Below are 18,151 nucleotides of genomic sequence, written 5' to 3'. Positions count from 1 at the left end.
GCCGACCGAGGAGGCCAGGAAGCAGATACAGCCATGTGAGATGAAGAACAGCACCGTTCGGTATCCCAGGAGATACGACACGCTCACGAGGGAGTACGTCAGAAACACTGGCTTACGAAGCTGGAAATAAAAACAACGTAACAATGACATATAGACCGGGAGATATGACACGCTCACAAGGGAGTACGTCAGAAACACTGGCTTTCAAAGCTGGAAATAAAAACAATGTAACAATGACATATAGACCGGGAGATACAACACTCTCACGAGGGAGTACGTCAGAAACACTGGCTTTCAAAGCTGGAAATAAAAACAATGTAACAATGACATATAGACCGGGAGATACAACACTCTCGCGAGGGAGTACGTCAGAAACACTGGCTTTCGAAGCTGGAAATAAAAACAAAGTAACAATGACATGTAGACCGGGAGATATGACACGCTCACGAGGAGAATGTCAGAAAGTTGGAAATAACAAAAGAAACTAAGTGTGTTTCACAATATATATTGTATATCAAAGAAAAGAAAGAATTCAGACAGGAAGGTGCTTGTAAATCCATACTTTTTAACTGTGACATTCTTAAAATGTATCCATTTTGCATGTTATCTGATCAGACAGTGCCAACTTACATGAAGGAATCGTCTCTCCACAATCCGAGCAATGATGATATGGCCGACACCCCAAGGTAGGAGGTTCCAGAAATAACCTGACCAAAAATTCCATTCGTAATTTGAAATGTCCTGAAAAATATATTACACATCATAAAACACCAAATACATTGTCAGTTTCATTACAACCTAGTGCAACATTCTTTGGGATAATTTTGATTAAATGAGTTTTGTTTTAAGTTTGTTTGACTGTTGTTTAACAACGCACTCAGAAATCTCAATAAACTTAGATCTTAGATCTCACTACTGAATAACAAAAATCTGAGGTAATTCCATTACGGGTCATGTCACAACCTTTCATCTGACCAATCAGAGCATCACTGAGTGTAGATGAGGAAAGTGACAGTTGGAACGTGTTTTCTAATCATGCAACCTCTAAGGTTAACACGAGGTATTCTGTACGACAGTAACATCCTGTACGACTGATCAAAATAATCATCTCTCTCCAGCTTCAGTGGGATAAACATTTAAAATGGATGAGACATTGCACACTGTTGCACAGCCTATTCTTTTGTTCAGTATTCAAATTTTGAATCGAGAACTTTGTCAAAATATATTTCAAGCGAGGTCTCAAATGGAAGTCGCTTTCTGATTGGCTAATGTTGACTTCCTGTGAGGCATTTCATTGGTCGGTCAAAGATCAGGCAAGGGACCAATTCTAACCAGGAATCCCAATGGCGTACAACCAGCATAGGTTGCTAGGGACCAATTCTAACCAGGAATCCCAATGGCGTACAACCAGCATAGGTTGCTAGGGACCAATTCTGACCAGGAATCCCAATGGGGTACAACCAGCATAGGTTGCTAGGGAACAATTCTAACCAGGAATCCCCAGGGGGTACAACAAGCATAGGTTGCTAGGGACAAAATTCTAACCAGGAATCCCCATTGGATACAACCAGCATAGGTTGCTAGGGACCAATTCTAACCAGGAATCCCCATCGGGTACAACCAAAACAGCTTGCTGGGACCATTTGGTACAACCAGCATCGGTGTCTGGGGGCCAATTCTATCCCAAATTATCCATCAGGCTTTTGTTTTACGACCTTACGACCTAAGTCTATTACTGTACAGAAATGACATGGTATGGTACCTTCTTCTGGCCCAGAAATGACCAGCCATCAATGAAGTCGTCTTCGGTCAATGACCACAGATAGCCTGCAACAGACACAGGTAAGTATACATTTATTTACCACACCTCACCACTAACCCCTGTGTTTTGTGTAATTGGTCATGCTTTCTTGGGCTTGTCTTCATCTGTGGGTACTTCAAGATTATGTGCACATGTTCCTTTTACGTTTTACAGTAATATATCATTAATTTATGTAAAATTGTGATACAGTCATCAGAGTGTGAGATTATATTTATTTTGACTAGTTGACACATCCATGTTTTGACTTTGATAAATTTATGTGACCACATTTATGTGGGACTAACTACATGCATGGTGTACTGGGGACCAATACTGACCTGGATCTTCACGGGAGTGGCACTTACTACAAGCATGGTGTACTGGGGACCAATACTGACCTGGATCTTCACAGGGGAGGCACTAACTACAAGCATGGTGTACTGGGGACCAATACTGACCTGGATCTTCACAGGGGAGGCACTAACTACAAGCATGGTATACTGGGGACCAATACTGACCTGGATCTTCACAGGGGAGGCACTAACTACAAGCATGGTGTACTGGGGACCAATACTGACCTGGATCTTCACAGGGGAGGCACTAACTACAAGCATGGTATACTGGGGACCAATACTGACCTGGATCTTCACAGGGGAGGCACTAACTACAAGCATGGTTTACTGGGGACCAATACTGACCTGGATCTTCACAGGGGAGGCACTAACTACAAGCATGGTATACTGGGGACCAATACTGACCTGGATCTTCACAGGGGAGGCACTAACTACAAGCATGGTGTACTGGGGACCAATACTGACCTGGATCTTCACAGGGGAGGCACTAACTACAAGCATGGTGTACTGGGGACCAATACTGACCTGGATCTTCACAGGGGAGGCACTAACTACAAGCATGGTATACTGGGGACCAATACTGACCTGGATCTTCATGGGGGAGGCACTAACTACAAGCATGGTGTACTGGGGACCAATACTGACCTGGATCTTCATGGGGGAGGCACTAACTACAAGCATGGTGTACTGGAGACCAATACTGACCTGGATCTTCACGGGAGTGGCACTAACTACAAGCATGGTGTACTGGGGACCAATACTGACCTGGATCTTCACGGGGGAGGCACTCACTACAAGCATGGTGTACTGGGGACCAATACTGACCTGTCTCTACACCGGGGTGGCACTAACTACAAGCATGGTGTACTGGGGACCAATACTGACCTGGATCTTCACGGGGGAGGCACTAACTACAAGCATGGTGTACTGGGGACCAATACTGACCTGTCTCTACACCGGGGTGGCACTAACTACAAGCATGGTGTACTGGGGACCAATACTGACCTGGATCTTCATGGGGGTGGCACTAACTACATGCATGGTTTACTGGAGATCAATACTGACACAGGTCTTCATGGGAGAGGCACTAACTACAAGCATGATGTACTGGGGACCAATACTGACCTGGATTTTCACGGGGGAGGCACTCACTACAAGCATGGTGTACTGGGGACCAATACTGGCCTGGATTTTCACGGGGGTGGCACTAACTACAAGCATGGTGTACTGGGGACCAATACTTATCTGGATCTTCACAGGGGAGGCACAACATGAGTCGAAAAAGGTTTAAAATTCCATGACATGGATGATAAATAGAATCTTAACCTTTGATATAAAAAATATCAACACAAGTCGAAAAGGATTTTAAGTTACATAAAATTATGATAAATAGAATCTTACCCTTTGATGTCAAATATATCGGCAAGTATAAATTTTCATCGACACGTCTTGATATCAAAAGACACGCAAGTGAGAATCTCTGTATAGCCTCTCTTCATGTGACCTACTTACTCTGAGATGCTTCAAACAGCTTGTATGTGACATACAATATGCTGCCGATTCCAGTGATCCAGTAGAAGATGGATTCTGGTAGAGGAAGTCGTCCATGTAGTCTTTGGATGCCACCGCCGCCGGAGGCTGGACATGTGTGAGGGAAGAAGCCTGACGCGGAAGTCTTCAACACCATCGTGAATATCTGAAGGGAAGTATTGCATTGTCTCTGTTAGCGGAAACATCTATGGGGAACAACTCACTTCCCTCCCAAAAAATAATGTCATCCACTTCACGACGTCATCAATTTGCGAGTGCATGTTCGAATCTCAAATAATCTCACATGATACCTACATAAGGCTTGTCGACCAATGCCTTTGCAGCCAGATCACAGGAACGTGCCAAATTTCACGGGATTGTAAACAAAGAAGCGGGGGAGATAACTTCAATTATAGAAATGCAGGTTGACCATGAGTCTACCATTATGATTGATATCATTATAGGCATGAAAAGGGTAAAAGATAGCAAAGAATAAGAATACTGTTTTTTTTAAGGTAACCACAGTTTAGTGCACTGATATCGATGATAACTACCTTAAATGAGTTATCAAATAGAAATTACAGTCAAGTCTCGTTAATCCGACACTCGTTAATCCGACACTCGGCTTTATCCGACACAAATGATGGGAACCGATTGATTCAGTGCTATTTAGTCCCGTTAATCCGACATTCTCGCACTCCGACTCCGACACACCTAATTTGCAACGAAATCACGAAAACACTCATTAATCAGTCTCGTTAATCCGACACAGTGGTCAGCGTAATCCGTGGTCATCTGACCGCGAGTACACAACCCCGTGTTTTGACACGCACTGGCTGCAGAGATTAACTTAACAATTAACAGGAAAAGCTATTCAAACCTGTATGTACAAAGCTATACAAATGTAGTTTACAAATTGAAGCCAGATAAATGTGCATGAAGCCAGTTTAAAATACGAACAGGTATATAAAACATGGTCGACTCACCATGGTCGACTGGTATGTAAACAAGAAAGCATGGATGACTTCATTATTATTCAAAGCCTGGTTACTGATCTTGGATCGGCAAATGCGATTGGAGCAACGCCACGTGGTATTGCTGTTGGACAACGCCCCATCCCATGCTACTGTCGACATAACTAATGTGAAATGTCACTTTTTGCCTCCAAACACCACATCGCACATTCAGCCACTAGATGCCGGGATCATAAAGAATTTTAAGCTTTATTATAAGAAACAGCAAATGAAATTACACCTCGACAATGTTGATGCTGAAGAACCACAAGCCCTAGACGCCAAGCGAGCAGGGGACTTTGAGAAATGTGCCTTCAAAATGTTAGAAACAGAAAACACTGACAGACTATTTTAAGTAGATGAAACAAGTTGTTAAGACAGTAGCACTTGCATTTACACGAGGAAACGTGTGTCGTTGATCATGTGATAAATTCAGTGAGTAATGACTCTATTGTTATGTATAATTGGGAAAATTATTATTATTTTTGCACAGTCATTAATTATAAATTAAGGAATGAATGAATAAACAACATAACAATATTAATATTTCGTTTTTAATGATTGTATTACAAGGTACACACGGTTATTATCTATCGTGAAGACGTCCGATTTTCGATCACAAATCACTTAATTTCGTTAATCCGACATACTCGTTAATCCGACACAATCATGTGCAACCAACGATGTCGGATTAACGAGACTTGACTGTACTATGTTTTTTGGTAATTACTGCTTAAATTGGCAGAGATGTTATTTAAAGTAATTTGTGTACCACTACCAAAATAGCCAATTGAAATGAGAAATGAATATTGTTTGTGTAAACATATATTGTTATGGAATATATGAAATGAAAACATTCCTACATTGATAGGTACAATCATAGATGCTAAATACATACTCACCGAGAAAAGAAACTAAAATACCATACATGTGATTTAAACAATATCTATTTCCAAGAAAAAGGAATGTGATCGGTGAACAGCTTTAACCGATTTAAAGACCTCGTCCTACAAAGGATATATATATGTACCAAACATCTTGGTTAACAATGGTTAATATATGAAGAATTACTCATATTCAAGGGATATATTACATTGGTTCAATGCACAAACGAACATACTGTAATGGTGTGTGAGTCAACGCTCATGAACGTATAACATGTGACATTATAGATCAATGACTCGAGATGCACCATTTGTCTTGTGCAGGATTAGCGTGTAAAGTTTGGAAATCACATGCAGCATATTGTAATATAAAGATCCTCTGCAGTAACACTTAACTGATCGTTAATTTTGTGAGTAAGTGGTACACGTTGGAAACCATCTCTTCTTAACATACATGGTTCGCTTTACGCTTCTTGGGTTAGCGTTTCTTTTGGCGCTGAGTCTAGATGCCAGGACAAGGATTAGAGGTTGGGCCTGGGTGAATCGGCAGTCCTAGCAAGTCTGATTAACATGGTTAAAGTCATTCACACCTAACTTTATGGCTGCTAAATCAAATGTCATGATGTACATCAAGCTAATGTTCCATCTGGAACAAATATTGCCATTGTAAATGTTGTAAAAGTTGGTAGTTGGGACCAATTATCAGTCTCTGAGCAGGTCCTGATATATCCGTGACTGGTTAACCCAATTGCATGGAGATAATGTCTTATTTCACACCTGGCACTAATTACATCTAAACCAAGCAGAAACTAGGAACTATCATTGTCACTTACATCAGGATGTATCTGATTAACCTCAGAACACATTAAATTACTGATTATGAAAACGTAACCTTTAGATTAATTCTCCAAAGTATGTGTCATTGTAGTGTAGTCAATCTGCCTGATCTATATCACGTGCTGAAACAATACAATAAGACAAAATGGAAAGATTTGGCAAATGAACTGTCTAGTTAATATGTCTCTATTTTTTTTATACAAGACGTGCTACTCCATGTATAACTCTGTAATGTCATATACTGAATTGAATAAAAAATATTTTTAAAAAAAACAAAAAACAGTTGTAAGTCAGCTGCCTACACTATTGCACACATGTTGATTTATAATGCAGTCACTACATCAATAAACCTGAATGGCAGTAATTTATATGGGATTGGTACATGCAAGCCATATGGTAATTAAAAAAGGGCATGGCACAATATCCCCAACCTTTGTTTGGTATTTCCCTATGCCTTTTACATCCAGACTACATTGAGATTTCAAAGCAGTTATTACCATATGTGGTACAAAGTTAACATCATCAAAATTATAATATTTCACCAAAATAACATAGAAAGTTGCTACTGTTTGTGTGTGCCCCAGCCTCGTCAATACTGGCCATGACATTAGACAAAAAATCCCCATTCTTTTCTTGTGTTCATGACTTCTGTAATAACATACTTATCCAGTGTGGAACAAACACTGAAATTGTGTAATTGTTTTTTGTTTGTTTGTTTGTTTGTTTCTTGCACTCAACAATATACAAGACGGCTGTCTGTAAATATATTTAAATATTCAAGTCTGGCCTAGCCTACGTAATGTAGGGTCATGTCTTGACTGTTGGACCCCATCACGGGATTCCTGTCTGGACCAGACAATCCAGTGATTGACATCATGAGCACCGATCCACGCAATTGGGGTACGATGACATCCAAGCAACCAAATCACAGAGCCCGACCGCCCGATCCTTTTAGTCGCCTCTCTATACAATACATACGTATATTCCTACCCGGAATCTCACGAAATTAACGCGTATTTCAAATTGTATCGATCTTATTTACTTATTGAAGAACGTATGTATGTCATCTTACCTTTTCGTCTGAAAAAGCCAAGGGCTTGCACTTCGTGGGTCGACAGTATGGGACGGGTGGGTGTGGCAGTGTGTGTGTGGCCACACGTTAGTTGCACTCGGTCAACAAAGCTCTTGTCCGAAACGGAACAACATATCGTATGTCACTTATGACAGCGTAAGTAGTTGTGCCACGCATGGATATCCGATTACATACCACATGTGTGCGTGGCACCAGGGGTAGGCTCGTCGACCAATGCCATTGCAGCCAGATCGCAGGGACGTGCCAAATTTCGCGGGGATTGTAAACAAGGAAGTAGGGGAGATAACTTTCAATTACAGAAACGCATGCTGACCACAATTTATTGTCTCTCAGCGAATATGATAAAAAACATTTAATGGGTATCAAGTACATTTGTATTTCAGTAATTCATATGCAATGCTGCATACACTCTGATAAAACTATAGAACGATATAACAATAGCCCAATAGATATAAAAGAAATGAATAAGTTGTATTTCCTGTAAACTTACACAGAAACTTACAGAATTGTTGTTGTTGTTTTATCTCATTTAAAACTATATTTCCACAAAAATAAAAAGTAAATTGCAAATGGAAGCCAGAGCAATCCTTAATTTCAGGGCTGAGGCAATCTAGACTTGAGTTTAACTCCTTTTTAACGTTTAGGGCTAAATATTTTATTGATTTTAAATTTGAAAAAAAAATATATATGTCAACGTGGAAATATTGGCCAAGCGTACCAGATATTTTTTTCATGGCATCCAGCGTCATGCTCTACGGCATCCTGAATACCTCAGGGTCAACATCTGGCGTACTAAAAGGTGGTTGGCTGGCACCCTCAATAATAGTTTTGTATTTTTTTCAATATTTGTCTTACAACTAGCGACACCAAAAATATCTCTTTAAATAATGTTTAGTCACTTTAAAGTTGCTGTCCTCGTAGCTGACGGTATACAACAAAAGTAATTCGATCTGGACTAAGTAAATCAGTTCAGCTGCTATATGGTTATCATAGGCAGCGTTACGCCCGAGTCTGTAACAAGCAGAACAAGGCCGGATGCACCATCATTTAAGTAGATGTCAATTAGGTAATGATATAAATGATTTTGAAGTGGCCAGTGTAATGAATTATTGCAGTTAATGCACTAGAATCTGATCTTCAGAAGATTCAGATCTTCAGATTACAGCTTAAGACTGACCCACAGGAGCAGGTGGCTGTGTGTGTTTTGGGGCTGGGTGGGGTTTTGAGCTAAATTTATTACCCACGTGGTGAAGATACAGGTGGTAAGATACTAAATCCGTACGTCACACGTGTGTCGTACAAGGTTGACCTTGTTTTATTCGTTTTGATTGGATAACCGTGACCTCTGTCAACAATGCCCATATTTGGTCATATATCAATATTCATGCACAACCAGATTTTGCAACCGGTTTCAGTTTGGTCTGTCAAGGAACGAAAGTTGTTATGTATTTACACTTAAATATATATTTAACGTGGGTAATAAATAAAATACCACACTCATTCTCGTTAGATACCATTTTTACGAAACTCGTGAACTTTCTATGGTATCTGACCTCGCTTTCGCTCGGTCAGATACCATAGAAAGTCCACACGTTTCGTAAAAATGGTATCTAACGAGAATGAGTGTAGTATTCTCTATATATGTAGCCGTCCAGTCGTGAGCCGAACATTTTGAGTAAGCACCCGTTACACAATCAAAAACTTCGATGAAAAAACTTGGACAAAGTTTTTGATAGTGTGAAATCTCCGTGGAAACGCGGAAAATCGCGTTTTTTTCTAAAAGCTAGTCCTAGGACAAATTCAAAGTTTTTCAAATGTATTCAAATGTTACTAACATACTGTCTAAAACTTTGACAAAGTTTTTGAAAGGCTTTGATAGAATAGAAAGAGATCCTACTTCTTATCACACTTTGATGGACTTCGAAGTCATTTAGACCATCAGAATGGAAGAAACCCCCAGTCTTGTGTTCTGCCTTTGAATGTTGGGCCTCATGTTTTCAAGAAGAAACCTGAACGTTCCCCTGTCCATTCTTAGTTGACCTAGTAGCTTTTAGCAATATTCCAGCAATGGGCTTCATACATTGTTCCCATGGGGAGAATCGAACCCGGGTCTTCGGCGTGACGAGCGAAAGCTTTAACCATGCACTAGGCTACCCAACCGCCCCCTTTTAGCCATAGACACTGGGATACTCTCAATTCCATTCTTGGAGAAGGGTATATTAAGCACTAAGCTGATGCCTCCTCTGTAGCCATTCCTGGAACTGTTTATTTCTTTGCCTACCCGGACGCAGGCTGCTCAACATGACAATAGCGCACAATACACAAAATACACATGACAACAGTGAAACATTCTTCCTCTGCAGCATCCATCTTGGCAAGATAATTCATGCCGAAACTTTAATGAGTGAAAACTGCATAATTTTGACCAAGATTTTTTTTCCTTTTTCGCAATCACCTAGTATCAGCACTATTTAATAGTGATTCATAAACACAGCTCATGATATAGTCGGAATCGTACAATCGACACTGCTTTTAGCCGCCGCTTTTAGCAATAGGTTTCAGGTTTCCTATTGAACGCTCAGGAATATTTACATAAAATGGTTTGCATTGCTGACGTGTGAAGAAAGTTAATTTCCAATGTGACGTACCGGGGCACGTGTTATTTTAGGTCTTCCTTTTCGTATGGCTCGATGACTATCATCAATGTGTACAGCTTGCCGTGGGTTCATAGGAGAAAGCTTTCTCTCTGGCCAAGGTGGGCACTTCGTCACAAGAGAGGCGGGTGCTCTCACCAGTCGGCGAGCAACGACGGCTTTCGGTACACTGCCAGACAATATGTGTCTCGTTCTTCCTGCTCCAGATCGCCTCCGTGGTCTAATGGTAGAGCGTCCGCCCGGAGAGCGGAAGTTCCGGGGTTCGATCCCCGACCGCGTCATACCAAAAGACGTTACTAGATAGTACTTGTTGTTACCCTGTCTGGCGCTCGGCATTAAGGGGCTAAAACAAGGACTGGTCGGCTTGGAGTCAGTATGCTGTGTCTGAGTGGGGTATTCATGTTAAACTGCGGCATGGTATCTCAGTGTGCTAGCACTATAAATCGGCATCAGTCCGGACTAGTACAAGCAGCCACACAAACACACACACACGTCGCTATATAAGTGCAATAATCTTGGACGCGACGTTTAACCCCATTTCACCTCACCTCACCTTCCTGGACCTGGGTCGGTTGATACTGTTGTCTCGAGATACCAGTGCCGAACGGCGCTGCCATCGGTTGCAGACATTGCACAGGAGACTTTGTCGCTGACGTAGAGGGCGACAACACTCAAGGCACGGGTACTCTACAGTTCTGCGTTTTAGTGATGTATTCGGGCTTTCTTGTTGTTGTTGTTGCATTAAGAGGTCGCCATCTACCTTAGCAAATACGTCTGACCTGTCCCTCTTTGGGACTCATGTGTGTGAGCTAGTAGGGTACATAAAGTATTGAAATTTTAGTATTGATAAAATTTCTGTTTGCATTGATAAGATTTCTATTTTCGTACATTGATATGATTATATATTTCTGTCTTTGGCTTTTTATATACGTCGTTCGAGTAGCTGTCCATCTCTCAGAAATAGAGTAACTTTGGCCTTCGCTGTTGCATGTCTTGGCTTCAGAAGATCTACGACAGACAGCGGATCTAACTGCAGTTCTTGTTTTAACCGAGCCCGGGCTGGGGCATGGTCCTGACATTCCAGTAACACGTGAGCAATGGATTCAAGTTGATTGCAAGATCGGCATACCTTGTCATAGTGCGTTATGTAATCGAGTCTGGGGCGTGAGATGGCAAGTTCATCTTTCCTTTCATTTGAGTATGAGTTTGGCTTTTGTTGGATCTTGGGTTGAATTTTGTATAGCCATCTGCCGATCTTACTTGCGCCCCACTGGGCTTGCCATCTTTGGGCTATAGAGGCTTTGAGTTTGCTTTTTATCTCTAGGCCGCTTTGTCTAGAGCTAGCTTCACCAGTGTGTCTGCTTTTTCATTTCCATGAATACCTATGTGAGAGGAGATCCAACACAGCTCTTTTTATCAGCGGGATACTAAAAGTGGATTGCAGAATATTATAACGAAACGTGGATACCTAGGCAGATGTCAATTGTCCACAAACGTAGAGTTTTGCCCCATTAAATCAAAATGCATCGCCACCAATGTAATAAACTGAAATTTTGACTACATACCGAGAGTCCTCGTAGAAAAGCGAGTGTCTTGACTGTGTGTTTTCTTTGATGAGAAGGTTTCTCTTCGACCTTAGCGTGTAGGGTTGTGATGTCCTGCGCAGGAAATGACAGTGTTTTGACTACTATTCTTTCATTAATTAACGTGTTGGGCATCCCTAATTAACCTTTACTATTTCATGTTAAACCAACACAGAATGTTATCTGGAAGTGGATATTCGCGAATGTCAAAGGGCTGACACGATACGTGTTAATAACAGTCAAAACACTTCTTAAGTGACTAAACATACTTTGCCTCTATAGAATAGTATTATATCTACCTACATGCCACTTTAGTGTCTCATAATGCGGTAGATAAAGAAAAAACGGTGCTCAATGTGAAGTCCTTTTCCCGCTACATTCTTTATCAGAAGTGATTGGTCTGTGTTCGGTCCGACTTGGACTGGGCTGTCAAAATCAACTTAAGACTCACAGATGTATCTTGAAATGTGTTTACATCTACAGACTAGTATTATATCTACCTATAGACCACTTTATTATGTCACAGTATATCGAATTTAAAGAAAACTGGCTCGTTAAAGTGAAGCACTTTTACTGTATTTTCTCAAGGAAATCTCTGTCACACGTTTGCCCCGACTTGGCCCAGGCTCTCAAAATCAACTTAAGCCTAACAGATATATCTTCAAATGTGTTTCCATCTATAGACTAGAATCATATCTACCCAAATACCACTTTATAGTGTCACAGTACATCGCATTTAAATAAAATACGATGCTCAAAGTGAAGCCCTTTTCCTTCTACATTCTCAACATAGCCTGTATTAGAAGTGTTTGGTTTGTTGGGTCGGGCTTCCCGGGCTGTCACAATCAACGTTAACCTCACAGATGTATTATCAAATATGTTTACATCTATGGACTAGTGTTATATCTACCTATATACCACTTTATAATGCCATAGTACAACGCATTTAAAGAAAACTGGCTCGTTAAAGTGAAGCACTTTTACTGTATTTTCTCAAGAAAATCTCTGTCACAAGTGTTTGCCGCGACTTAGCCCAGGCTATCAAAATCAACTTAAACCTCACAGATATATCTTCAAATGGATTCACATCCATAGACTGTTGTTGTTGTTGTTGTTGCATTAAGTGTTCAAGAGGTCGCCTTCTGCCTTAGCAATTTCGGCTGACCTGTCCCTCTTTTGGACTCCTGTGTGTGAGTAGGGTACACATATCTATTGTGAGTTTGGTATTCACATAATTTCGGTTTTTTGTATTGATATGATTTCTATTTTCGTATATTGACATAATTTCATTTTTATCTTTGGCTGCTCTGTTTATATATGTCGTTCGAGAAGCTGTTCATCTCTCAGAAACAGAGTTAGTTTGGCATTCTTGGCTTTAGGAGATCTACGACAGATAGCGGATCTAACTGCAATTCTTGTTTTAACCGAGCCGGGCTGGGGCGTGGTCTTGACATTCCAGTAACAAGTGAGCAATGGATTCAAGTTGATTGCAAGATCGGCATACCTTCTCATAGTGCGTTATGTAATCGAGTCTGAGGCGTGAGATGGCAAGTTCATCTTTCCTTTCCTTTGAGTATGAGTTTGGCTTTTGTTGGATCTTGGGTTGAATTTTGTATAGCCATCTGCCGATCTTACATGCGTCTCACTGGGCTTGCCATCTTTGGGCTATAGAGACCTTGAGTTTGCTTTTTATCTCTAGTTTACTGATGGGAATAGGCTGTATCTCCGCTTCATCTGGAGCTAGCTTCGCCAGTGTGTCTGCTTGTTCATTTCCATGAATACCTATTTGAGAGGGAACCCAACACAGCTCAACCTGTCCTATAGTTTTGTATATTCGGTATAGAATATTATTGACTGCATTAGGCCTGGAGTTTGTGTTCCTGCCGCTGATGGCTTGAAGTGCACTTAGCGAGTCTGATAGGACGACTGCCTTTGCTTCCGGAAGTTCCGGTATGAGTTTGAGTGCATGATGAATTGCCTCCAATTCAGCAATGAACACTGACTGACCATCAGACAGGCGAACCGAATGTGCTTGGTGTTTGGGGCTGTGGATATGGATCCCGGAACTGGCACTGTTGTTGATAGGATTCTTGAATCCATCAGTATATATATGGGCCCAACTGTCCCAGGTAGTTTGTATTTTAGTGATAGCTACTGATCGTAGTAGGGTTGGGTTTTCTTTTTCAGTGACAAGTCGTTGAAAACACCGGTGACAGAGGTTTTCTTGAGATAATACAGTGGTTTGTGATTGCTCATTAATGTCATCATGTGTGCATTTTGCAATAATATGTAGGTATGCTCGTCGGAAATGGGGTAATTAGCCAATATAACTTTGGCCCGTCTTGGCCCGGACAGACCTTTGGGCAATCCCATGATGAACTCCCTCCAGTGACCATCAGGCAGGCGAACCGAATGTGGTTGTGTTTTCGAGATATGGATATGGATCCCGTAACCAGCAGTGTTCTGTTCACTGAATTGTTTTCACGCACGGATGCATGGACATTAAATGATAAATTACTATTTATATGTTTTCTTTACCACTGAACTGGGCCCAGTCACCCCAGTTAGTTTGAATGTTAGTGATAGCTACTGATCGTAGTACGGTTGGGTTTTCTTGTTTAGTGACTTCTGATGTTAAAGCAGTGACACCTTTGGGAGTTTTTAAAGTCCTCGGAGGGTGTAACCCTTTGTATAGTGACTTTGTGGTGGCTGAATGCCATCATAATTGTGACTTCGGATGCGTTCACGGAGTAATATCACAGATGGCTTTAGTGAGGGATTTTTCCGAGCTTAGGCTCCATCTCGGGTGTTTTTGTTTGCCATAGCTTTCTCACCAAAGGATTTGTCCCCAGAACGATAATATTGCCCGCTCTCTTCTTAGTTTCAATAAAAAAACTTGTCATCGACAGACAGTATGATAATGCTGGTGATGGTACGCAATTAAGCCATCATTAAAAAGAAACAAATATACTACTTTTAAAAACTGTGGTTGGAATAAACGTACTTTCAGGATGTGGTCTTTCATATTCTCTCAGGGAAAACACCTTTCACTAAACACATTGTGTGCACTTTTATAACAGAGAGTGAGACTCACGCATGTCGGAAACCATCAAGATATGTGGCAGATTGTAGTGTGACCCACGGTCACTATTGTTCTCTGTACACAAGTAGTGAGTGACCTTTCAGGTAATCAATACATGTAGGTCATATCGCACATTTCATACGTTAATCAACGGGTACACTTTATGGCAGTGTTTCCATTACTTAACACGGGCTCAAGTCGTCCGAGGCGCTGCAATTAACCGTGAAAAGAACTATGCATTATATTTAGGCACGCAAATAGCTTTGATCTTGGGTTCGAATCCTGGTTCGCACTGAGTTATTATAACCCTGAAAGGGCGCACCTTCCCGAGGCAAGGGAGTTAACTGACGATAAAAGTCCAGTTTTCACCCTTGCCAAACTAGGCTGGATTTATGGCTTGACTAACGAGTCTGTGCATATGTAGCAGGGCGTGGAGTCATCCCACAGATGACATCCTTACCAGCCAGCTTGCTGACGGGGTTAACCTCTATGGTCAAGTGGACAAGGCGTCCGACCTCGGATCAGAAGGTCCGTGGTTCGAATCCCAACACGGGACTCGGAAATTTAATGGCCGCTTCATTGGCGCCCAACGTCCGGCTGAGCACGTTCGTATTAAATTTGAGCAAGATAAGCCTCAGTACCCTACAATGCGGCCCGGACGTGCCTTCTGTTGACGGGGGAGTATGTAGCAGGGCGTGGAGTCATCCCACAGATGACATCCTTTCCTTGTCAGCTTGCTGACGGGGTTAACCGACCTCGGATCAGGAGGTCCGTTGTTCGAATCCCATCACGGACTCGGAAATTGTATGGCCGCTACACATAGTCCAATCAAAATCGCGTAACGAAATCGACATCCGGTTCGTAAACTGCTGTGCAGATTTCGGTCGATTTGCAAAGCATGTGTACCGACAACTTATATTTTCAAAATCTTGTCATGTATATAATCAAGATACTCATGTGATTTGATGCACTTCGCGAAGTAAGCCACGCTTTATAACAATATTGATCTTGATTATCGATCACATTGTCTTCCCTGGGCGCTGCAATTTTGCAAGTGATACGAGAGGTGGAATCTGATTGGTCAATAGGAGGGGACAAATAAAGGCCATAAACTTGTAATAGCCACTGGTGGTTTTGAATTTAGAAATATGTTGGAGATAAAGTCGGGGTATATTCGTGAACCCTGCTCACTTTTTGTCTTGTTTTTATACGTTGGACACCACTGTAGCTTGTTGGCTTCACCTTAGTGGTAACCAGAAGCACTTTGTGCGTTCCTCCCACATCAAGCTAACAAGCTAATATATAACTCAAACACCATTCTCACTCAATACCCATCTCACTCATACATTCACTATACAACAACCGGTGTCATCTGTGGAGGCCACAATGATTCGCGAGTCTTGGCTTCGTTGCTTCCAACAAAGTTTTTGTCGTGCCTGAGAAACGTGTATAAATACATTAAAAGCAATGACACATTGATTTTCAATTAATATCGGTTTATCTCGAATATCAAAACTGCAGCTTCCTCTTGCACCTAATTAACCCAAAGAAACTGAACCCAAATTAACCTCGTGAAAACGGCACCAAATAAACCCAGCAAAAATGGCATGAAATCAAAATAGCAGAAACTGTACCTTATAAAACCACTACAGATAACTCCTTTACACCCGGGTATACAATTACCATATTAGACGTAATAAGCGCCCCACTCTAATAAGCGCACACAGCGATATTTGCTAATATATTGGCTAGTGAACAATCTCAATTAGCACCCCTTCCGATTGATCAATGTACACAAGACTTATGTGTCGTGTATAATACGCACATACTTTTCAATTGTATCATTTCGGGCTGTCGGCGTAAACCACGAAATTTACGATCTTTCAATTCTGTTTTTTTCTCACTAAAATTTAACAAATAAGAGCCCCCTTTTTCTAATTTTGAGAGCGCTCATATACGGTATACATCAATGGCCATACGAAAAGGATCTAATGTATATCTTACCATTCATCATATTTTCAGGAACCAGTATGCTTTGTCCAGACTGATTATTTTCAAACCTGGAACATTTCTGAGTGCTCGAATAATGCTGACTGCCGCTTTTAACAACATTCACTCACAAATAAGAAATAGCATCTGATTGAATAAATTCATTTATTCAGAAAGAAACTAAACAAGCAATCGCATAGACATCACGACTGTCTGGCTCAACAGTCAATAAAGCACAACATATCCTTCACTATACATCTCTACACCCAGGGAGATGGTGCTACCTAAATCCCATGATGTAAGCCATCAAGACCCAATGCTAGTATCTCACAATATATTATTGTGAGATCTTACACATACACACAAATTTCAAGTATTCCTATTGTCAAATTATAATGTATAATAAATATAATTTATTAATAAATTACTTTCTAAAATCAACAAAATTAGTGATTTGTTTATTTGGAATGGCAATATGATATCTCATGATTGTATAATTACCTATACTCTATACTAATGTTTTTCAGACTGATGTTCAGATCTTCAACTTGAAAACAATTGAGTTTCATCAATGAAACAACAAAACACAACAGACTTAATGACATACATTTCACTTGATAATGATAATATCAATAATAATGATGAATTATTTAAGTTGCATAATATCAAAGAAATGATCAATCTCATTAAAATCAGATCTTAGTTCTTTGTTTAGCAGTAACAAGAACTAAGGTCTGGTTTTAATGAGATTGAGAAATGATTTAATTAAAGTAAAACAATCCCAATGGAGAGAAACAGCACCATAACACATGTTACACTACAGATAAGGATAGTGAACATATATCGCATGTAGAGATAATGTCATAAGAGATAAGAGTTCATAAGCAAATCAGAAATGACAAAAACAACACAAACACGACAAGCCTTCCAAACATCTTGTATTGAGGCCAAATTAGGGTGAGGGCAAGGGCAAGAAGAGGTCAATACCAAAGAGTAGGGGGAAGAGAAGAAAGAAAACAAGAGTGTCATGACACTGTAGCTCACCTGGATATGCAGTCAACAGCCACATAATAAAGGTTGCTGTCAGCGTTGCTAATCAAACATTTTCTGCATAAATATTGAGGACCAGAGTATTGTCAAATAAAACAGCAGTAACTAAATTTTGCCAATGTTACTAAATTTGCAAGAATGAACAAAATATTGATAAACATTTTTGCAATACACAACAGTTAATGTACTTTACACAACATAGCAACTCTAAGACCTAACTTCAGTGGAGAATCATGTTTCTAATGCAATGCAATTTTGCTTATCTAATTGTTGCACAAAATA

At 40.6% G+C, this 18,151-nt stretch overlaps 1 protein-coding gene across 1 annotated transcript in view; it reads right to left on the bottom strand.

The window, feature by feature from the left end:
• The window catches only part of LOC139442910 (protein-cysteine N-palmitoyltransferase HHAT-like), a 32,729-nt gene extending 24,975 nt beyond the window's left edge, over positions 1 to 7,754 (bottom strand). The window contains exons 1-5 of the mRNA XM_071223834.1: positions 7,491 to 7,754; positions 3,667 to 3,850; positions 1,763 to 1,827; positions 631 to 741; positions 1 to 120 (exon numbers count right to left, since the gene is read on the bottom strand). The exon at positions 1 to 120 is cut by the window's left edge and continues 75 nt beyond it. Coding sequence (XP_071079935.1) covers positions 1 to 120; positions 631 to 741; positions 1,763 to 1,827; positions 3,667 to 3,841 — 471 coding nt within the window. The 5' untranslated portion in view covers positions 3,842 to 3,850; positions 7,491 to 7,754. The remainder of the gene's footprint in view (positions 121 to 630; positions 742 to 1,762; positions 1,828 to 3,666; positions 3,851 to 7,490) is intronic.
• Positions 7,755 to 18,151: the final 10,397 nt, after the last annotated feature.

This window comes from Haliotis cracherodii, unplaced genomic scaffold, assembly GCF_022045235.1.
Source record: "Haliotis cracherodii isolate W230 unplaced genomic scaffold, xgHalCrac1.p SCAF_5, whole genome shotgun sequence".
In the NCBI taxonomy this organism is placed as follows: domain Eukaryota; kingdom Metazoa; phylum Mollusca; class Gastropoda; order Lepetellida; family Haliotidae; genus Haliotis; species Haliotis cracherodii.
The sequence above is the reverse complement of the archived record's forward strand: the minus strand, read 5'-3'. Positions and strand labels throughout refer to the sequence as shown.